This window comes from Pyrgilauda ruficollis, unplaced genomic scaffold, assembly GCF_017590135.1.
Source record: "Pyrgilauda ruficollis isolate IOZ18807 unplaced genomic scaffold, ASM1759013v1 scaffold15, whole genome shotgun sequence".
In the NCBI taxonomy this organism is placed as follows: Eukaryota; Metazoa; Chordata; class Aves; order Passeriformes; family Passeridae; genus Pyrgilauda; species Pyrgilauda ruficollis.
In genome coordinates this window covers 9660584-9682802 of record NW_024513654.1, presented here as the reverse complement: position 1 = coordinate 9682802, position 22219 = coordinate 9660584, and the positions used below count along the sequence as shown (strand labels likewise).

Here is a 22219-nt window from a genome sequence, read left to right as displayed (position 1 = left end):
CCCTGAAGCTGGGGGCTGAGAGGCAGGAAAGGCAGGTTGTGTTCAGGTGCTGTGGAAGTTTCCTGTGTGAGCAGGACTGGGTCACAGCACCCCTGCCTATGCCAGCTTTCCCATCTAGTCCATGTGAAGGCTTTTGGCACAGCTGTGGTGATCCACTTCTGACAGGAACCGTGCTGGCACGTGGGTCTCACCCAGCCATGTGGCTCTGACAATGCCCAGCTGCCTCCCAGGGTGGGTGCAGGGCAAGGGAAGGAGCCAGGCTGCCGTGATGGCAGTGGCCAGGTGAAGACAACACCCACGCTGAGATGTGCTGTGAACATCTGCCCCTACCCACAAGCTACTTCTATTTTTATTCCATCTCACACCCTGGCTGACTCAGAGGAGGGGAGTGAGGGGGGGTCAGGTTAGAAGGAGACAGATGGGAGGACTGTAGGGGAATTGAAAGAGGAAGAGGAGGAGGAGTTGCTTCAAAACCAGTAGTTGCCATTCTTTCAATCAGCTTGAACGTTTTCTTCGCCCAGTCGCTTTTGTGCTTCTCTGTTTCAGCTGCAGGCAATTTGAGGCAGGGATGGCACTTCCTGCCTGCAGTTAAGGTGAGCATTCTTTCAGGGCACCATCAGAATAAATGACACCCTGCTCTTAGACAGCTGCACTGTCATCTGCCTGGGCTTTAATGAGCTTGACTGGAGTTCACCCTTTTGCTTAACTTCTTCTAGGAATTTCCACTCCTCGTTTTGGTGCCTTTACAAAAGTATCTGCAATGAAAGCAATGAAAGGGCAAGTGCCAAATTTCCTAATTCCTGTGTGTCTTAGTGTCACGACTTCTGGACACAGGCACAGTCAGTGGTCTGTGGTGTAAGTCTTGCAAGTCCTTGAGACACAAAATTACAGCCACAGGGAAAGGGACCCTCCCCTCAAACAACCATAGCAGCAATTTTTGTATTTATTGCAGGTGGCCCTCTCATCCTTGTCCCCATTGCTTCAGAGCTTTCACTAATTTTGCAGAAATGGCACATCTTGCTTTGTCCCAGTCCACTACTCTTTGTTTGTTCCTTAGGCTGTAAACCTTGGGCTAAGTAACAGCATCCTCGGGTTTGTTCCCCAGGCAACAACCCGGGGATCAGTGTTCTCGCTGATCACTCAGTTGCCAAAGCTGCCTTAATGCAAACCATAGCCTAAGCAGGGGACCCAACTCTTTCCGAGAGGATCTAGGAGCGGGCAGCTCCCACCCCGCAAGCAGCAGAGCTCTCGAAGGCAGGTCTGCCTGGGCTCAGGCTTTTCTGGGGGTGAGGATACACAGTGAGGGGGGAATAAAGGGAACTGAAACTCCATTCGCAACCTGGTGTGAGAAGCCTGCCCCAGCGCTGCCCTTCCTCCCTTCCTTCCTTCCTCCCTTGTTTCCTTCCTTCCTTCTCCTCCGTCCCCCCGGCACGCTTCCCTACTCTCCTGACGCGCTGGGGAGGGGGCGGGGGTGATGTCGGGATGAGCCCCAGCCGATGAGTGGAGAATTTTTGCAGCGTTTTTCAGCTTCCTCTGCCTCCGATGCTGACCTACCGCCGCTAGGGAGGGAGGGGATCCCCGCCAGGGGGCGGCGCGCGGGGCGGGGGATGTCCATGTTTGGGAGGCGGGCGCGTCACTCCCCTTATATGGGCAGTGTCGTCACGGCCCGGCCTCCCATTCATATAAATGCCCGGGGCGCCGGCCGGGATTCCCTGCCCGGGCTCGGTGCGGCCCCGCGGTGCCTCCGTCCCTCCCGTCCCGTCCCATCGCCGCCGGCTCCGCGCTAGCACCGGGTACCCTCCTGCCGCTCTCTCCGCTCCTGCCCCGGCTGCGGCGGGGCGCTACCCTCGGCCGGCATGAAAGTCACGTCCCTCGACTGCCGCCAGCTGCGGAAGCTGCTGCGGAAGGAGCCCTCCCGCTGCCTGGTGCTGGACTGCCGGCCCTACCTGTCCTACTCGGCCTCCTGCCTCCGCGGCTCGCTCAACGTCAACCTCAACTCGGTGGTGATGCGGCGGGCCCGCGGCGGGGCCGTGCCGCTCCACTTCGTGGTGCCCGACGCGGCGGCCCGAGCCCGGCTGCTGCCGGGCGCCGAGGGGGCGGCGGGGGCTGCGCGCCTGGCGGCCGTGGTGGTGCTGGACCAGGACACGGGCCACTGGCAGAAGCTGAAGAAGGACAGCACAGCCCAGATCGTCCTCAACGCCCTGCTCTCCAGCCTGCCGGAGGCCGGGGCCAGGGTCTGCTTCCTGAAAGGTGAGAGGGGTCGCGGGGACCCGAGGGACAGGGGCTGGGGGAGAGCGGCGCGGTCGGCCCTCAAAACTCCCCCGGTTGGCGGCGGCCCCGAGGTGCTCCCGTTCCCTCTCCTTCGCCCTGCAGTGAACCTGATTATTGGTGGAGGGCAGGGAGGTAACACCGGGATTTTGTTTCTTTTCCACCTACTGGAAATAAATCCCGGATAGACTCTGCTGGCTGAGCCGAAATGCCTTTCCGCTCAACCCCGCCACGCGTTTAAGAGGCCGAGGGGAAAGCAGAGAATATCAGTAAAGAGCAGCAAAAGTTGCAGTTTATCTAAGGGGGAGAGACATCGGCGCTGCATGGGAAACAAAATCAGCCCTGCGGATATGAGGAGAGACGAGGCCACCGCTACTCGCTCTCCGCCCGGTGACACTTGGGCGCCCGCAACCCTGGGACCGATGCCCGCCCCTCCACCGAGGGCGGAGAGGTTTCTCTCCCTCGGGCACATCGGGACTCTGGCAGGGGAAACCTAGAGGCGAAACTCCGGGGCTCGTCGGGGGACAGAAATACCTCCTCCCCTCACGTGTATTACAGCCCTTCGATTGCGGTTCTTTGTTTTCCTTCCGTGTAACCCGGGCTAATAAAACGATAAAGAGCATAGCCAGCACAGCAGCCCGCCCTTTCCCCGTCCTTCCGCCCCTGCCTCCCCCCACCTCTGGCAGCGCCTTTGTCCTTCTGCCCTCTCGGTTCTGTCAGCGCAGCCCCCACCTGCTCTGGGAGCGGGGCCGCTCCCGCCCCCAGCCCCGCACACGCGGCGCCCGCGGGGCTCCCGCAGCGGTACCAGGCCGAGGAAGGAGTTTCCAAAGACCCCCTTGCCATACCATGAGGCCATAAAAGGGAGGGGAAAACCAGGCGATGTTTCTTGAATAAAGCCTGCCCCTGTGTTCTAATGGGCCAAGGTTAATTCACTTTTAATAAGCCTTTTATCGCTAGTTTTTGACCTGAGGTACCCAGCTTTAGCCTTCTGTAACGACCTCCTGCTGGGGCAGAGGCACCTTCAGCCCGGGTATTGCCTGGTACCGAGATGGGGGATGCTCCCCGGCTGTTGCCACCACCCTGGTTCTGTCCTGCCACTATCAGCCTTTGCTGGATCTGGCAGTCACCTCAAAAGCACAAATTCTGCTGCTGGAGGGTAGAGATACTGGCACTGTGTCATTCAAATCCTTAGGGACTACACTAAACTGGAGATGAAAAAATATCTTCAGGGTCACGGGTGGAAGTCTGTGGTAAACTAGGGGCCAAATTAAGCTCTGCTGACTCTCAAACTGCTTGTTTGGCCACACAATCATCCTTTCCTCTTCATGTACCAGCCCTACACTTTGAAGTGGTGACTGTGGCTGTGGGCAGTTTATCCGGAGTGAGGGGTTACTACCCTGCTTTGTACATCTTGTGAGTTGTGAAGTGTCTTATCTTGAAAGCCTGTTGATTTGAGGCTAAAGACATTTCCTCTCAGTGTATGAGAAAGTTTCCTGCTGCAGTTTCCTTTTGCTTTTCTGGAAGTGCTTGGGGCTGCAGGTTCAGGCCCATGACTCAGTGGGCAGCACTGGTGATTCACTGGGGCCACAGACCCCCAGGAAGCTGTTGGCCTGGGGGAAGATCCTTGGCACAGTGGGGATATAAATCACCCTGGAACACTGTGTTCTGATCAGGAGAAAGGGTCCTTTGGAGGCCTCTGCTACCAATTTTGCAAATAATAGGCTGTAAAACCACCAGGAAAAAACCTCCTTGAGGTTTCCCCTTATATTCCTGTTCTCCCTAGGCATGGAGAGCTGGGAGGAGGTATTGGGTACTTAAGTGCTAAGGGGGTCTCGTGGCAATAAGATATGAGGAGGTCATCAAGACCACCAGGTGATTAAGATGCTGAGGATCTGGTCCCAGAGAGAGCAGCTGGAACTGAGGCATTGCATGCCAGGCCCCGTTCCTTCCGTTGCTTTCTGGTTTGCAGGGTCACATCTTTCATCTGTGTAGGTGCAGTTTCACTCTGGATGAGCTCAGCCCCAGCACAGTGAGAGTGGTTGTGTGTCAGGGGGAAAAAAAAGATAAAATAACGGATCCTCCCTTGGTGCTGATAAGGATTCTATTACTTATTGATTAAAAGGGAAGTGCAGCTCAGCTCTCCATGATGAGCAATTGAGTATTTGCAGAAATGACCTCAGGGAAGGTAGGTTGAGTGGGGAGGGGGAAGAGAGGAGATTGCTGGAGGATGGGATGAGCAGATGACTCACTGTAAGAATGGCCTGCAAATATCCTGATCCCCAAGGCTTGTAATTAACCATTCACCAGCTGCATGTGTTAGCTGCCCCAAGAGACACGAGACATGCATGTCTGTCGAACACACATGCAGGTTTGGCTTGGGCAGATTTCTGTGTTCATTCAAGTGTAAAAACAGCAACATAAGGTGTAAATGAGGATCATGGTTATTTATATAAACTGGACATATTTTTCCTATGTGATGGCGGTGACTGGGGAGTTGGGGGAAGATAAGGTCAGCTATGCAAAACAAAAGATTTAAAAGTTCGCCCCATGAAGGGCAGTTGGAGATCAGGGAATTCTATAGAGCTTCTTGTGTTTGTTGTTTTTTCACACTGTCAGTTGCTAGGGATATAATTTTTTCAACCCAGTTGTTGCAGCTATCATTTTATCAAACACCTCCCACCACCACCATGGTCTCCACGGTCACTTGACTGCTTGGACACTGCCTCATGCTGTGAGCTCTGGGATGAGCTGGCAGAATGTGGCTGGGGGTAGGAGGAAAGGTGCAGGTGCTGAGTGCCCGTTTGCTGCAAGGTCACTCTTCTGCCCTCTGTCATGGAAAACAGACTGTCATCACATTCAGTGGGCTTTGGATCATGCTGGCCACTTTCAACACGAGGACCCCACGGTAGGAATGAGTAGGCGACAGCAGCACGTCATGAATTTGAGCACACAACTGCTCAAACATTGCGAACAGATGAGACACCGGCACTGCGGGGCTGAGCTGTCAGAGGCGGCTGCACCGGGCAGCCCCGGCAGGGAGGCTGGTGGGTCCGGGGCTGCTCTGATCCTCAGCGCTTCCCTCGGTTCAAAACCCTCCCTTGCACCCGGGCACCCGCACCGACTCAGCTTATCAGGGTGAAACAGTTGCAGGTGAATGAATCACAACGAGAGGCTTTGCCTTCCAAGCCTTGTTTACTCGAGGGCCACACTGAAGGATTATTGAATGTAGCTGGTCAGGAGCCATTCATTTCTGCTCTGAGAAAGCACAGGTGGCAGACATGTGGCACACCATTGACATTTCCAGGCTGCTTCTGCTACCTGACTTATTCAGGTACTTTTTGGAGATAATGTTCTTCCATGCCGAATATTCCCAGCCTGGAAACAGGCAACAATTTAGCTGACGACAAACTTTGAGTAACAATGTAATAATAGGATTAATTCCTTTTCATTAGCAACACACTGAACGAAATGAACGCAGTACTTAACCGTGCAGAATAGCTCATGTGGGGCTATTCAGTTGTCAAATGTTGTCACAGGATTTCATTAAGTTTTATAGCTGTTATTTAATAGATTGGTTTCAGTGGGACCATCTTCATTACTTCACTGTCTTCATGCATTGTGGTGATTAATGAGACACATGCAAGCATCCCCCTCTTGTGTTTATGTCCATTTAAAAACGCAAATAAAATATTTTGTGTGTTGTTGTAGTGAATATATTAATGACAGGTTTAGAAAAGATGATTCTGAGTACAGAAATCTCTGCCTCAAATGTTGGAATTAGTGCTCATGTGTAAAACCTGGGGGGCGGGAGTTTAGTCCCCACTGTACAGGAGTTAATGGTTGCTAGACTCAACAGAATTACATTTGCTAACAGATTTAGTCTGGATTCACTGGGTTTTGGCAAGTTAATAATTGTCAGTGGTACCAGAGGTTTTTCCTTGGGTGCCCAAATCCTTTTAAGCAAACCCATTTTCCCAGAGGAGCACTATCCTTCATTGACACTCCCCTGGAGCTCATTGCTGGGCACTGCTATCCCACTGCATTGCTGGAGCTTCCTTTGTCCTTCATTTGAATTAAACTAGTCCTTGGGAGGGCAAATATTCATATTTTCTTCTTTTTGTTGTTTCCCTAGGGGGATATGAAACCTTTAACTCTCAATATCCTGAGTGCTGCGTGAATGGAAAACTCATTTCCCCAGAGAGGACGGAAGCAGAGAGAAACCTTTCCAGCCACTGTGAGAAGCAGAGTGCCAACCACAAACCTGCTTATGACCAGGTGTGTGCCATGGCTGTGGTAGGTGACCCTCCCCTTGGGACTTCTCCCTGCTGCCAGCAGGCTCTCTTGGAGGCTGGCAGGGTGTCAGTGGGCCTGGTGCTGCCGTGGGCTGTGGATAAGTTGTCACAGTCCAGGCTGATGGCCTGTGAGCTGAATAAGTTGCCCTTGTGTGCAGTTGGTCAACATCACCTCCACCCGGCTTCAAAATCAGGCAGAAGGAGGAAAACACTGCATCTAGCCCCCAAAACTATTTATGAACTCTCTTATCACACACCCAGACAGCGTGAGCTGTCAGCTCACACCTCCAGAGAGACTGAGAACGGCAGGGGAGAGGCTGCCAGGAGTGCCACTTTTCCAGCAGACAAAGGAGCACATTTTGCCCATGACTCCTCTGAGATCTCAGGAGGAATTTGAGGCTGGCAAGGGGCCAGAGCCTCTGAGAAGCGAGGCCCACCATTGGGCTGGGGAAGTGGGGTTTCCACAGAGGAAGTCACAGTGTGCCCACCCAGCCCGGGGATGATGTGTGCTCCGAGATGTCACCCTGCGGTCAGGACGCTTCCGCCAGGGCGTGCATTTCCTGCTGCTCAGGGGAGTCCCCTTGTGATGCCTCTGGGCTCTCCAGGGAGTACCTCCTACACCGGGTGCCCTCCTGCCACCGTGGCTGGCTGCCAGCTGTCCCTGATGCATGGGAACCCACCATGTGGGCAGTTCAGGGAGAGTGGAAAGGCAGTTTCATGCAGCTGGGGGCTGGCAGCAGCTCCTGTGCATCATGGAAAGTTACCTGCCAGCTCAGAAAGCTGTGTCACATGGTGGCTTTTCTTTGCCATCTCGTCATCCAGCCTTTGCTTGTGCTGAGGAAGGAGGAACTGAGATGATGTCTCAGGGTGGGTGATGCAGTAGGTGCTGTGCTCCACAGAGGTGTGAGGTGAAGGGGGATGGGGAGCCTATGTCCAGTTTTTTGCTTTTTCACTTTTGGATATGTGACCAGAGGGGCAAAGCCCTGGCTGAGCCAAAGCAGCCTCTTCCTCTGTCCTAATCTTCCTCCCTGCTGGATGTGGCTCCCTGCCTTGTCCCATTTCAGTAAAGCCTCAGTGGGAATGGGCACCACCTATGAAAGCACTCTAGGTGCACTGCAAGGGGCAGCACTTTAAAGAAAGCCACAAATATCTTGCACATGAGTAGATTGGTCTGACTTTGTACCCTGCAGATGTGGACAAGAAAATGAAAACATTTTTCTTGCCTGGGCTTTGCCACTGATTCATTGGACAGCAGTACTGGGGTCCAAAAATGTGAGAGAGGGAGGGAGCAGGCACCCACATGGGCTCCCGTGGTCGCTCTTGGGTCTCAGGACTTTTGAAAAAAGAATTACATGTTTCTGCTCCTTCTCTTCCAGGGTGGTCCAGTTGAAATCCTGCCTTTTCTCTACCTTGGTAGTGCCTACCATGCTTCCAAGTGCGAGTTTCTCGCTAACCTGCACATCACAGCCCTGCTAAATGTCTCCAGGAAAAGCTCAGAGTCCTTCAAAGACCAGTATTGCTACAAGTGGATACCAGTAGAGGACAGTCACACAGCAGACATCAGCTCTCACTTCCAGGAAGCCATAGACTTCATTGGTAGGTACCAATGAACAGATTTGCAGATCTTCATGCCTTTTAAACTAATTTAAAATGTAAAATCAATTAAAATACATTTAGTTAATTTTATAATAAAATATGTATTGAAGTCTACTGAATTTTGTGAAGGAAAAAAAATCCAGTTCCTGGGACTTGCATGCCAGAGTCAGTAAAACCATTGCCTTACTCTGCTGAGATATCCCAAAGGTGGCGTCCTAGAAATCCATTGTCCTCCCTTATCACAGAGCTCTTTACATTCCTCCTTTTGATCGTGCTGTATCTCACCCTTAAATCAAATACCCTCATGCATAAAAATGAGGAGGCCTTTAGAAAAGTTTGTGCTATTCCTTTTCAAATCTTCCTGTGTTCGGCTGAGTGGGTGAGCGAAGGCGAGCTGTGCCAGGGAGCACAGGGGAGAGGATTCTCCCTGAGAAGCACAACATGGTTTTGTGGGATGGAGAAGCCTTAGCCCGGGTGGAGATCATGTTGAAATTGGTACTGTTGCTCTTCAGGAATATTCAAGTTACAGACTCACTGGACTTATTGCTCAGCTGAGTTTGAGTCCTTCAGCAGTGCAGGCAGAATTATAAAAACCTGATCTGAGGGTGCTCTCTAAGTCCTCCCCCTTCCCAGACATCTCACACCTTTCAGGGAAATAATAATTTATGGCACCTTTCTGTCCTATCCTCAACCCTTTCTGATAGATGTCGAGTCACTTAGAAATTTCCCAGATTTTGAGGACAACTTTAATTTTCACTTTCTTTTAAAATTGGGCATGTGGTGTAGATGCTGGGGATGACTCAAATCCACGTCTTCCTTATTTTGTGCAGTAGCTAGATATAACTGGTCGTGGTGGCAGTCCCCTGGCAGACAATTGAAGGCAGGCAAATGATAACTTCCTCAGCTCTGTGTGTTTCCCTGAGCACTGCACTCAAAGTTATCCATAAATTGGAGATTGAACATGTTGCTCAAGGCAATAGAGCAGAGAGAAGTCTATTTTTTGAACAGTGTTATTGTGTGGAAAGGGCTTATTTTAAGCACATTCTCTTTAATAACAATCATTGTGTTGTGTGAGTAACCACAGTGGCTCCTGTTGTGTAAAATGGGTGCTTTGCATAAGCCTTTTATATCCTGACTTAAGTCCAAGCATCCTTTAACCAGGCTATAATTAGCAGCTGCCTACCAGTGCTTGTCTGCTTTGTGGTGAGGCCCCAGGGACTAAGCTCAGCCTCTCCACCCAAGGGTACCTCCTGGTACTGCTGTTTGCTGCCAAGCAGGGAGTTAGGATTTTGAAGAAAAATCCTGTTTTTCTAGCAAAGATGATGACAGCCCCTGCAGTTTTTGAGTGACCAGGTAGTGGGAGGGCTGGCCGGGCTTAGCTTTACACAACATTTTGAGCTGCAGGCAGAGAAATGCAGCTACAGCACTGCCTGCATCACAATGCTCTTGAATGTCAGTTGTTCCAAAAGAGAAGTAGGCACAATGAAGGAGACAGGGATGGACTTTCCTAAAAAATGCAAAAAGAACCAAATCAAGGTCCACAGATTCTAAAACCATGCTCAGGTATGTCACAAGCTGGGTTTTGTCCTCCTTGTCTGTCAATCTCCATGTCTCCCTAGTACCCAACAGCAGAGCAGGCCTCTCTTTGCTGGTAGACTGACTGTGTCCCCAGCCCTGGGTGTGTCAGTGTCCTCTCCATGCCCCACAACAGCTGATGTCTGCAATGGCTTTTCCCCCAGATTACGTCAGGCGAGCGGGCGGCAAGATCCTGGTGCACTGCGAGGCGGGGATCTCGCGCTCCCCCACCATCTGCATGGCCTATCTCATGAAGACAAAGAAGCTGCGCCTGGACGAAGCCTTTGACTACATCAAGCAGCGCCGGAGCCTGATCTCACCCAACTTCGGTTTCATGGGCCAGTTGCTGCAATATGAGTCAGAGATCTTGTCTTCCACCCCCAGCCCCCCTGTCACCTCGTGCAAGAGAGAAGCTGCGTCTTTCTTTGCAGAGGAACTGACTTTAGGCAAAAACTTTGAGGGCTCGTGCTTTGCCTTTCCTACCTCAGTGTTGAGTTCCGTGCCCATCCACTCTCCTGTGCACCAGCTGAAGCTCAGCCCAATGACGGCATCTTCATCCTGCTGAGCACTGTGGGGAGCCTGGAGCTGATGTGGTCCTGATCCAAACTGTGATCCCCAACAAGAACATTTCATGAATGTGCAATAGAGAAACTTCATCCACTTACTCTGAGATGGAGTGGTTGTCATGGGTCATACTTCCCATATGCTGTGACTGTAAGATGCAAGAGGTCTAAGCATGGCAGGTTTTCTGAACTTTTATTGTCCTTTTTTTAAGAAATACAAAGTGCTTTTTTAGGGTTTTAACCACACAATGTGCACCCACTACTGTATTTCCAGATTCCTGGGGAACAATGAGAAATCCATTTAGTATGTTCTCAGTTCCCATTTCTTCCAATCTTATTTTTGAAAAGACCCTCACTTAAAGCTTCAAGCAATAAACAGCAGCAGCAGGGAAGCAAGCAAAATGAAAAGCACTACCTTTGCAACCACAGAGGTGGCGAGAGTGAATATTTGTTCAAATCCTTCTCTGGCTTTCCTCCTCCCCTCTCCTGTGTCATGTTTCAGGTAGCAAAGGGCTGGAGTGGGGAGAGGGAGCACCTTTTCCAGGACACTGCTGCACAACCAGGTGAACATCCCCTCTTGTGCTCCAGCCTCCGAAGTGTCAGGTATTGTCCACAGTGTAACTGGATACCAACCCCCCCGCCAGTGGGTCCATTCAGGTGTGGCATTTCCTGTACTTCTGTATTTGCCTTTGTACTGGATGTGCTTTTAAGTAAAGCAGGGACTTGCGGTCTATCAGCTACCCTGCTGAGCTATTATCCTCTTATCTGTTTTTTTAAGAACAGCCCTAGAATACTTGAATGTCTCAACAATCCTCATCCCATCCACTTCCCAACTGTAAAACACTGTAACTGCTGGACTTCACACCAAAAAAACCTGACAAGCTTTCAGCTCCAAAACAACTTTTTCTCCATCCCTTCCCAAGTGTTCTCACTGTGTATCGTGTATGGTCAAGTGGTCTTTTCAGTGTTATGTGACTTGCTTAGAGTGTGTGGTCACCTCTAGTCAGCCTTTGTCCAGAAAAAATTATTTCTGTCTTGCTCACATTGGCTTCTGTGTCCACAGGGAGTTCAGAATGAGTGTCTCTGTCTGTTGACCTTTTTAGTATTTTTTAATATGTAATATGTATGGGAAATGGCAATAATTTCCAGGAGATCTCGTGAATGTGAAAAAAAAAAAAAAACTGCAATGGTTTTTATGGTGTGTAAAAAATAATAAAGTTAAAAAATGCCAGGAAAATAAAGCTGTTGTACTTGGATTGATCTGTGAGAGTGCATTGGGAGAGCTTGGTGGCAGGAGAGGTCACCTGAGAAAAACACCATGGTGTAAAAGTGGTGTAAGAGGGTAGAAGAGATGGGAAAGCATCACTGTGCTGTGTGCTGAAAAGCCACCAAGGTTCATCACTACAGAGGGGAGAAGGTGAGGGGGAGGATTGTTTTAAACAGAATGACATGAGTCACGGTGGCGTCACTTCCCAGCAGCCAGGCAGGCACTTCTGTTTTGATTCATGCATGGTTTATATAAGATTTACCATCTTGCTGAAGATGAAAATCTGAACTAGGCACGGCCCCCACTTCCTTCCAACCCATGACAAGGGATGCTACTTGTCCTGGGCCTTAGAGCAAAGCTTGTGTGTGGCATGCAGCACCTCTGGGTGCCAGGAGCCAGGCCATGTGGGTGGTACTCGTCTTTTCACTTTTTTAAATGAAAAAAAAAAAAAAAAGAATAACCAGCATGTCTGATGCATTTCATACCCCTTTTCATCTTGAATTTTCTAGGCTTTTCCTGGATCATCACTGCAGCATATTTATGATCTGCAATTCCAAATTATAGAGCTGAAAAAATCTATGGCAAATATCTGTGTTACAGAGCATGTGTGCACATACGCATCCATTCGTAACTTCTTACCTCCAGGGAAGTAAATCTGACAGAAGAGAAGGTCTTACTGGAGATGTGCCTTGGATTCCTTACCCAGTGACAGAGGGATGTGTCAGCAGCCCTGCCTGGGCTCTGGGAAACCTGAGCATGGGAACCAGCAGCCAGGGAATAAGGCAGATGATCTAGTAAGAGCAGATAAATTAATTTTCTGAAAGACCTGATTGGTCCCCTTGGGAAACTGTGGAAAGGGCTTTCTGCCTCTCAGCCCACTCAAGCACCCAAGCAGAAAGGCTGTTGAGCTTAGTGAGAGTGGCCATGTCCAGAGTACTGAGACCTACAACTTGGAGAGAAACAGAGCAGCCAACAGCTCTCATTAAAACTGCAGTAAACCCTTCTGGGTAGACAACCAGCTTTGTGTCTTAAGGATTGGAAAGCTGAAACCCTCAGTAGTCAGTGATGGAATATTTGCAGGGCACAAGGCAGTGGGCTGAAGGGGTTAACAGAGGGACTCCTGACCTTGACCTTTGACCAAGGCAGCTGGCAAAGATCACAGGCCAGGGGAAGGAGCCAGGTATTAGCAGAGAGGGAAGGGCAGCACTTTGTGTTTGGAGGGGAGCTCTTATCCTGGGCTTTAAGCACGGTGTGTTGGTGGATAGCTTTAGCAGGGCGAGATGCTGGGCTGGGATTCAGCAAGGATAGAAGGCCACAGCCCTGTGGGAGCCTGAAGAGGAGTGGTTGTCATGCCTGGACACAGGAGACCAATGTTTATGCTCCTGCTCAGGGCAGGGGTCCTCTCTTCTTGGCTGGAGAGGCTCAATTCACCTCTCCTTCTTGCTAAAGAAAGTCCTAGCATCCAAGTCAGATTGGGATGCAAGTGCTGCCTCCCAGAGGGTTGTGTTCCCATGCTCATGCTTGTGCCTGCTCTGCTACTTCAGTGCTGTGATCTGAGCACTAATATATGAAGGTGAGTGTGTCAAATCGGGGTAGCACCTACCTAGGAAAAGGCAAAGTGTAGGAACTCACATGTGCAAGGCAGGGCCCTGGTTCTGTGCTTCCAGACAGCAGCACCCAATACATACCTTCATCCTTGGGGAAAGGAACAGTTCCACCCATGTTCTGTGGTTTGTGCACTGAGAAAATTCACCAGGTTTGGTAGGATGGAAGATTTAGGAGGCTTTTGTAGCCCAAATGAGCTTGGGTTTGAGTGGCTCATTGCTAAGGATGGAAGCTCAGATCAGGCAGGTATGTGCGGAATGTCAGAGCTGAAGGGTGGAAGGCTGAGCTGGCTGGCTCAATGTGCCTGTGTCCATCTGCCAGCTAAGCTTCGCAGAGGAATAGGGGCCTCAAAACCAAAATTCTGATGGAAAGCAGAAATCCTTGCTATAACAGCAAAGGGAAGGCTGCTACCAGGATGCTTTCAGACTTCAGAAGAGGCAAATGAGGGAAAGATGGCAGGGCTATACTCCGAGACAAAGCTGTAGTTAGAGCTTATCCATTATGATGCCAGAATCCACAGAAGATGGGAGGAAATATCAGAGAAAATAGGGTTTTTCAAGTTCTGTGGCCTATGGAAGTACTAGTTCAGCACTGTTCTGGGATGTGACATCTCTCCATTCACACTCCTGATGGTGCACCCTTGTGTCCTGGACAGCTTGGTGCCTCCCGGACCTTTCAGATCCTGGAGGACTGAACAGGGCTTGTGCTATGTAGCTTTTGGTCCCTTGCTTTTTGGCTTGCAAGGAGCAGTTATGTTGTAGGCATGAGAGCAGTTGCTCAGCCTCTGGCTCTGCTCTGCACATGCTGCCTTTCCTTTCTGTCTCCAAGAGAAACAAGCATTCAAGAAACTGCCACAAAAAAAAATACATATCTTTACATCATTGCAGATCAGATTGTGAAGAAATCTAGGGTGGAGTTGGATGAGTGGGTGCTGTCCTTAAGTGTCCCTAAATGTCTTTTTAGTCCATACATTTGCTGGTGTGATTTGCAGTCTATTCTGGTTACAAAGCACAGGTTTTCTCCAGCTTCTTCCTGCCTAACGAGCTTTCCAATAGGTAGAAATTGCATCCTTACCAGTAAAACCCAGGTAAAATTGACCTGCTCCATGAGGAATTGGTCCTGAGATGCCCATCCCCAGTCCCTGAGCACCACAAGGTAGGCAGCTCTTCTTAGCTTCTTGCCCTATGGTGGGAGCTTCTTTTTTTAGGAGACAAAGCATGAATGAAGAAGGTATTCTGCAGGCGTTGTCATTTGTATGCTAAAAACAACACGTGGCTTGCAGGGAAGTCAAAGGTCCAAATGTGCCTGTAACATGGGAAAAAAAATGTGTGAGGCCCCAGGTATGGTGAATTTGACCCTGCATCTCCACTTTTCACAGCTTCATGTTAATTGGAGAGTAGACACACTGCCAGCTCACTCTCTGGGGAGAAAAAGGCAGGAACCAATTTGCAGAGCCACATAAATATGGAAGTGGGATTTTTTTTTTTTTACGTGGGAGGTGTTACCAGTACCACACATTACGGTTTCTTGGCTTTATCACATCATAGGCTTTTACTGAGACATGAGTAAGTTTGCTAAATAGGAAATATGAAAATAGCTTGTGAAATAGGTTGAGTCATCAGAGAAAATCAAATGGAGTTCTGACACCAGGGCCTCAGTTGTAAAGTCCTACTTTATTTTACCATTGCATTAGAAACTTTGGGATCATTTCAATCTTTTCATTTCAGCTTCAAAATTCAAGGTACTCTGACATCCAAGTAAAGCTTTCTAAATCCATTCATGTTTTCCATCAGTAGTGGTGATACATCCCTATGTGTCCTGCCTATGAACACTAGCAGGGAATGTAAAAGTTATCAAGACAAATGGCTTCTGCAGCAACAGCTGAAATGCTCAGCACTCCTTCCAGCCTTGTCTAGCTCTTGAGAAGTCTGGCCCCTAGATATCCCTTTCATGTGCTAGCCTATCAAAGTCACTGGCTGTTATTGGTAGCTTCTGGGAATCCTAGCAGGACACCAAACAAGCCCATAAAGGCAGCAACTCAAGATCCGGAGTGACAGTGGTAGATAGAAAGGGGGAAAGAACCGTAAAGGGCCTCAGGGATTGCCTGGGGACTCCCATATTTCTGTCAGGGATTGTTCTCATATCCCAGAATATGACCTGTGCTGGGCAGCTCATGGGTAGAAAGCATCTCTAGGACACAAGCTTTCCTGGGAGCCATGGGACACATAAGACATGCTCTGCATGAGGAGAAGTGGGAAAGACCTTTAATAGAAATCCTGCCCCAGCCTTGGCCGATGCTAGCTGCAGTGATGACTAGGACTTCACAACAGGCACCACATAAAGGTTTGTGATCTGCTGGGACTGTTAGAGGCTCAGAAATGAAAGGCAAACTGATAAAGGCCTCAGTTTGAGCTTCAAACCCCCTTGGCATAAGCATTTTTCCAGATTTGGTTTTCTAAGCTAATCATGTTAGTAAAGTTAAACATTTGAGCAAGTGTTAGTTGGACCAGGTTTATGTCTCCCAAGTGACATGACAATGTAGTTTGTATGGGCTCTCTTTTTTGGGGGAGGGGTTGGGGGGCTTGTCTTTGCATGAACAGTGGTTTATTTCTGTCACAGTGATACTCCATTTCTGAGATTCCTTTGTAAGGCAGACAGTGGGTGAGTCATCTTGTTATTAAATTGCCCATACATTGTGAGCTGCCTCCAGGCCCTGAACCAAAGCCGATTGCCTTGGTGGGGAGAAGAGCCCCCAAACACTGGGATTCAGATTAGGCCATGGATGAATCTTTCCATTAAATCTTTATTTTAAGGAGCCGTTTGTTCTAATTGGAGCTAAGACTTGCCTCTGCATTGAAATGGCATTTGAGGTCTAGGGGACTCAACTAGAACAACGGGTTTATCCTCTCTGCTCTAATGCCTCCAATCACATTAAGTCAAGTTAACTGGAAAATCAATTGACACCAATTCCAGCATGACCATTAACTTCCATCCGGCTGGGCCCCGAGCGGCTGGCCAGGGTGAAGAGATTCCTAACAGGGATGGAGCAGAACTGTGCTCATCTCCTAGCTATGCTCGCAGCCTGAGCTCTCCCCAGCAATGCCCACATTGCCCTGAGTAATTACTGCGGCTAACAGAGAGCCCAGGGGTCAGGCAGTCTGGGATCAGTTGTGGGCTCTCCCTGTGGATTTCCAGGGCAAGTGATGCAGCTGGTCCTGCTGGCACAGCCACATTTGTCAGAAGCATAAAGGAAGTGAGCGAGACCTGGACTGACCAAGCTGACCAGATGGGTCCCTTGAGTATATAGAAAAGGACAATAGCAGCAAAACTGTGTTTTCCACAGGACAGCTCACTTTTGCAGAGGATATTTCTGCTCTGCTGGTAAAACAGAGCTTTGTTGATGTGGCTTTGCTCATGTGAGAAGCATTTTGGTGCTAGAGCAAAACCTGAAATTCTCTCTAAATGTTTCTCACAGGCTTATCTGTATGTCTCTGGATCCTGTCTTGCATCAGGGATAATGACATCAATCTCATTCTGAGAAAGGCATAAAGCTTTTTCCATATGTTTGCAATGCATATTAGACCTATGACAAAGACTATCCTAAGCACAAAATCTTGTTACCATGATGTATTTATTGTACTGTGCTTGTAAGTCCATATGTTCCTCATTAGAAGAGAGAGTTTGTTGTGGGGTTTTGCTCTTTTTTTTTTTTTTTTTTTTTTTTTTTTTTTAAATGAGTATTTTGTTCTTTTCCCCCAGGATATAATGTATTACTTAGTTAAAAACAAAACCAAATTGAGGAGCACTTTCAGACAGTCACTGCAGCCACTGTGCCAGGCGATGGGAGCCCTGGGTGGGTGGCAAGAAATCTGTGTGCTACTGAGTGCTAAAGCACTGACATGGTTCAGTTTACTAAATCCAGCTGTGAAGAGCAGCTGGTTTTCTGGCAGTCAGCATGACAGAGGCAGGCAGATATGCTCGAGAGAATTGATCAGGGACCACCAGTGGAGAGAAGGGGAGGGTAAGTTGTTCCCTGTGCTACTGAGTGTTAAAGTGGCTCCTGGCAGTTCTGATTACTAAAGTCAGCTGAGAGGAGTTTTTCTGTGAGATCTGGTGGGGATACACTTCAGCCATGAAGAAGGGGGAAGCAGAAGACTTCTGCACAGCCAGCTACTGCCAGACTCAGTGCTGTGGCTTGTGGGATCCTGGGGAAAGGTTGTCGGGACACGTGGGAAATGTCTGCAGACAGCGCGGGAGGCTGCCAAGAGGCTTCAGACAGTGTTCCCAGCTCGGTTTCTCCTCTCATTTCCTTCTTCATCCTCCCTCTGTGAGGGAGCGGGGGGTGCAAGAAGAGGCAGCTGGCACAGCAGGCCAGGGCTAGGAGAGATCGTGTGGAATAAACAGCAAGACACTTCCTTGGAGGGCTGGAAAAGATAATAAAGACGCCTGTTATCCGGACCGAACGGTGAAAATTGCACCGGGGAAGCCTGCCGGCTTGGATGTGATAGGACAATGTCCTGCTGTGTCCCTGGGCTCCGCCTGGGAAGAGCCTGAGAAACGCTGAGCTGAGCGCTAATGGGGAGTGAGGCCCAAGACAGTCCCTGGGGCAGTGGTTTCAGTTTCCATGACAAAACTGGAAATTATCTTTGTTTTCCTTTGATCTTCAAAGCCCATGGGGAAATGTCACACTTAGGGGAGGCCAGCTGGTGTCAGGTGAAGTTGCTGCAGCTTGTTAAAGTCAGTCAGATGCCATAAGGTCAGCAACTCACCTGCCTTAGTGTGAAAATGCCTTGCAGAAAGGAGGCTGCCTTTTCGTGGGGCTTGTTTTGGTTCTCTGGTTAAAAAATCACATTTGTTTGTGGGTCCCGAGGATGTAGATGGATGGCTTAAAGAGGGAGTAAAGCCCAGGCAGTGTGATTCTGATCACTTTAGACATGTATTACTTTGTTGAATGGATGTGGTCAGCCTAAATAACTATTTTTGTTCTAACCTAATTACAAATTTACTGCAGCCACCTCCTTCCAGAGTGCTAATTAAGAGCAGAGGCAACGGGAAAGGGTTTTTTTCAGGATGCTCTGATGCTCTGTGGAAGTGAGATTTCCAGTGTGGCATCTCTGTCAGTCATAATTTTGTTTGTACTGGCCACAAAGACTGAAAAAGCTGACCCAAAATGAGGCAGTCTGGGTCACAGACCTACACAGGCTCTTTCTGCCTCTGTCCCACTGTCTGGCTCATCACATGTGCTGAGTGCAGACATTCAGAGATTTCTCTGCGTCCATCCCCCAGTTTCTCCAAGGAGCTTCCATGACCCTCAGTCAGTCTCTGTTCTACCACTGCTGGGTACAGGTGGCAAAATATCCTTTTAGTCAATTATGTCATCAAACCAGCAACACCTCCAGGGCCAAGACAGGCACTGCTGCTTCCCCTTGGTTCCTCACCCCTCTTGTGTGAGGGCAGGAATCAGTCCTCCTGCAGGCACACCTTCAGAGCAAGCAGCCAGTCCTGCAGATGGGGGACATGTATTTATGTCTGTGTGGCTCTCCTACTGTTGGGATTGCATTTACTGCTTGCTTGAACATTAGGACATTTTTTGGAAGTAAAATTGACTGCTTTTATTTCACCTCCCTATTTCCTAGTCTTGCACTGTTGTCTGAGCTGGCAATCTTTCACCTGGAGCTTGGTCTTCAGATTTCTACCTTTGTTTATGATTTATTTTGATGAGAACCAGTTGATCCTGTCCTCTGTGGGCTGCCTCTCAGCCCTACTGATGGACGGGCAGGTGCTGGCCTCAGGAATGTCATACAGCCCCCTGGAAGAAGTCACCCCTTGCCTGATGCCTGTGAGCTGGTGCCGACCCAGGCTCTCTTCAGGGACGCCCCTACTGAAGCCAAGGGATGCTGTGGGCTGCCACCCTCACTGCTAGGGCAGCTACCAGGTGCAACAGATCTGTGGGATCCAGCATCCCTGATTCGCTTCTCCTTCATGTTTATCCATCCAAAACCAGGTCTGGAGTTGCATCTATGGGTGCCCTCCAGCACAGCTGGCCCGGTAAACAGCTCAATGCAGGTCCCTTCCCTTCTCCGGAGTTTAAAATAGAAAAAACAGAGAGCAAGGCAAGGAAGGCATCGCTGGTTTCCCCCACGGGCAGGATGTGACCGGGGCCGGCAGCGCTCCCGGCGCGGCCCCGGGAGCGGCGCTCGCTCCGCCTGTGCACAATGCCTGCGTTTATCAAATTGGCGAGGCGAGGGAAGTTCATTCAACCACAACCACGTTTTATTCACAGAGTGGCTCGGCTGAAAGATGATGAGCAAAACAATTGTTTTCCTTAGTAAACCTGTGGCAGATTCATTTGTAATAACTTACTCTCTTTTCAAAAGGAAGCCTTTCTCTGTTCATTTCACGCCAATGTTTTACCCCGCCACTCTCTTCTTGACAAACGTTAGCTTTCCTAAAATGTTGTTGGATTAAAGGGTTTATGGATGAATACTTAGCAGTCAACAAAAATTATTTAACTTTACATATTCAAAGGATCATAGTGATCAAGAGAAACTTTTTTTAAATGTAAATTTTTAAAATAGAGGCTGTCTGATTGTTTTGAGTTGTTTAAAGTGACTAGAAACTGAGTCAGAAAAGGAGAAGCAAAAAAAAACCCCTCTGGTGCTTTACATCTGTATTTTTCATATAGATGCCTCCCAGCCAATTCCCTGAATCACCCTGGCAGCCCTTGGGACACACCGTGGTAGGGGCAGGGAGCAGGAGACAAAAAAGAGCAAGAAAAGGGTCTGTGGGTGGTGGAAACAGGTACCCACCATGGAACAGAGATGTCACTGGCTAATGCTGTGCAGCCAGCATCTGAACCTGTAATTACATTCACCCCTTACCAAACGGAGATTCTTTTAAGACTCTTACAGGCTTAGGGCTGCCACGTCTAGGTTTTGTGGCAGGCAGTTGCTCACTGTCAAAATTACAGTCATTTCTGCAGGTACTGCTGAGGGGTCAGACTGTGCATTGCAAGCATGGGTCACTACAGGTTTTGAGAGCAACAGAGCTCAGTAATTTGTTCAAGACAAAAAGAAATTGTTGGAAAGGAAGCACAGGTGTGGTTTGCTTGCATTTTTTTCACCATAGTGGATTTTCTGCATTGAGATGGATGCGTGTGCCGGGATCTGTCAAGAAAGAACTGGTTTCTCTTACTTGGCCTGCTGGAATCTCTAGTGAGTTCAGAGGTAAGAGAAAGATGCATTATGGCCCTGCTGCCTTGGGATTCAGGATTGGGTGTTCTAGGAGAAGAGGTATTCTTGGCTGTCCCACTGTTACCCTGCTTGACCTTGGGCAAGATCCTTTATCACTGCCTTTGTTCCCCAGCCTGGAAGTAGGACATTGGAATTTCTGAGTTCAAAGTGCCATTGGACACTGGTTTCTGCAGGGTCTAATCAAAGAGTCAACTGAAATCCAAGTTCCCTGGTTTGCTCCTGAGATTCTACTGCAACACCAGCACTAAGAACTGTCTCCAGAAGTTCTGCCTCCCCTAATGATTTCATGTGATGGAGCACAAGAGATTGATGTTGCAGTGAACCTGATTTCTACAGGGGTTTGAAAAAAGCAGTAAATACCTCAGTGATTGCAGCCATTCATGAATGAAAACAGCCTATACAAGTGTTGGTTCACAACTGAAAGTGGTAATAGAAGAGGTTAACAACAGTTAAAAGTACTTTGTGTCTCCCCACAATAGGTTTAACATTTTTTTTTCTGAGAGAAATTCTATTTGAGAAAAGAAAAAGATTCTACAGAACTGAAATCCCATCTATATGCTCCCATTAACTTTCATGAAAGAACCGCTTGACATATTTTTATGCTGATGAAGACTAGATGAATTAAAGCAGTGTTCCCACTTCCTCCTTTCTGATGCTAATTGTCTAATTCAGGCATATTTATACAAAAACTCTGCTTATAAAGCAGGGCCATGGAAAAAAATCTCTGCAGCACCTCCTGAAGCCAGGTGAACTCCTCGCATAGCACGCACTGATTATATGTTTGCAGGTTCTGAATAGAGAGCTCTGTTTTACGAGCTGCCAGCTTTCTGCACTCCTACAGCCATAGCAGCTTGACAGAATAAAACTGACATGCATCACACTTGGGTTGGAAGCATATTTTCAGCAAGTACTACAAAACCAAAAGAGTAAGAGAAAATATAATGCGTACCTCAACACTCCACTCCCTCAAGTACAATCTCTAAAAACTATGTGGCAAAACCTGTGTGCCTTATTTGAGTATTTGAAACACTCTTTGAACCAGACAATCATTTGCCACTTAATCCTTAATGAATACAGTTGCTATTTTTGCAAGCATGTCACACTGGTGAGAATGTTTGCTGATGGAATATCAGTGGGATGTGATTTTATTCTTAGGAATAAATATACTGTGGTGTCTGTGCACATTTGTATGCACATGAGCCCTCTCCAAACTGCGGGAGCGTGCTGTATATCCAAAGTCTTCAAGAGAGAATAAACACCTGGAAATAAAAGAGATCCCAGGTCCTTGTTTGTGCTTGTTAATAATAGAATGATGCACTTCTTGGTGCACCTCAATCACAGGAAACTGTCTGGAGTTTGGCTTGGCACAGGGTTTACAACAAGACTTGGTGCATTCAGGCACAACAATGTCATTGCAGCAGTCAAGAGAAAAGGCAAATTTTCCTCAGCTGGTTTCTCTGAACTCCTTAAGTGTTAGGGTTTTGAAAACCACAAAGCCCAGAGCTCCAGGCACACTGCAGCTGCAAAGGGCATCCCAAGGGGAACACAAAGCTGCCACAATGTGGTTTTCTGCACAGCTTTTTCCTTGGAACCAGCTTTAGGGCAGGTAGATTAATTCCTTGCTCTGGGAGTCTATGATTAAGTGAACTACAGCTTCTGAACCATAAAGGAAATCTCTAAAATGTGACTCAAGGCATCCTGTACCTCTAAAAGCAGAAGACAAAGTGGAATGAACTTTAGAACCGGCCAAATTAACAAAATCTCCATGCCTATTACTGCCTTGAGAAGCAGGGATGGTCT

General features: G+C 48.7%; 1 protein-coding gene across 1 annotated transcript; it reads left to right on the top strand.

Annotated features, from left to right (window-relative positions):
* The first annotated feature begins 1569 nt into the window (after nt 1-1569).
* DUSP5 (dual specificity phosphatase 5) lies at nt 1570-11548 on the top strand. The gene is made up of 4 exons (XM_041461617.1): nt 1570-2250; nt 6401-6543; nt 7937-8156; nt 9896-11548. The coding sequence occupies exons 1-4, from the start codon at nt 1857-1859 to the stop codon at nt 10294-10296; spliced, it is 1158 nt and encodes a 385-aa protein (XP_041317551.1). The 5' UTR covers nt 1570-1856; the 3' UTR covers nt 10297-11548.
* The last annotated feature ends 10671 nt before the right edge of the window (nt 11549-22219 follow it).

Excerpts from the sequence above, each read along its gene's own strand:
- DUSP5 (XM_041461617.1), top strand. The coding sequence starts at position 1,857 with ATGAAAGTCACGTCCCTCGACTGCCGCCAGCTGCGGAAGCTGCTGCGG. Across the intron at positions 2,251-6,400 it reads CAGGGTCTGCTTCCTGAAAG|GGGGATATGAAACCTTTAAC; the intron begins GTGAGAGGGGTC and ends TTGTTTCCCTAG. Across the intron at positions 8,157-9,895 it reads GGAAGCCATAGACTTCATTG|ATTACGTCAGGCGAGCGGGC; the intron begins GTAGGTACCAAT and ends CTTTTCCCCCAG.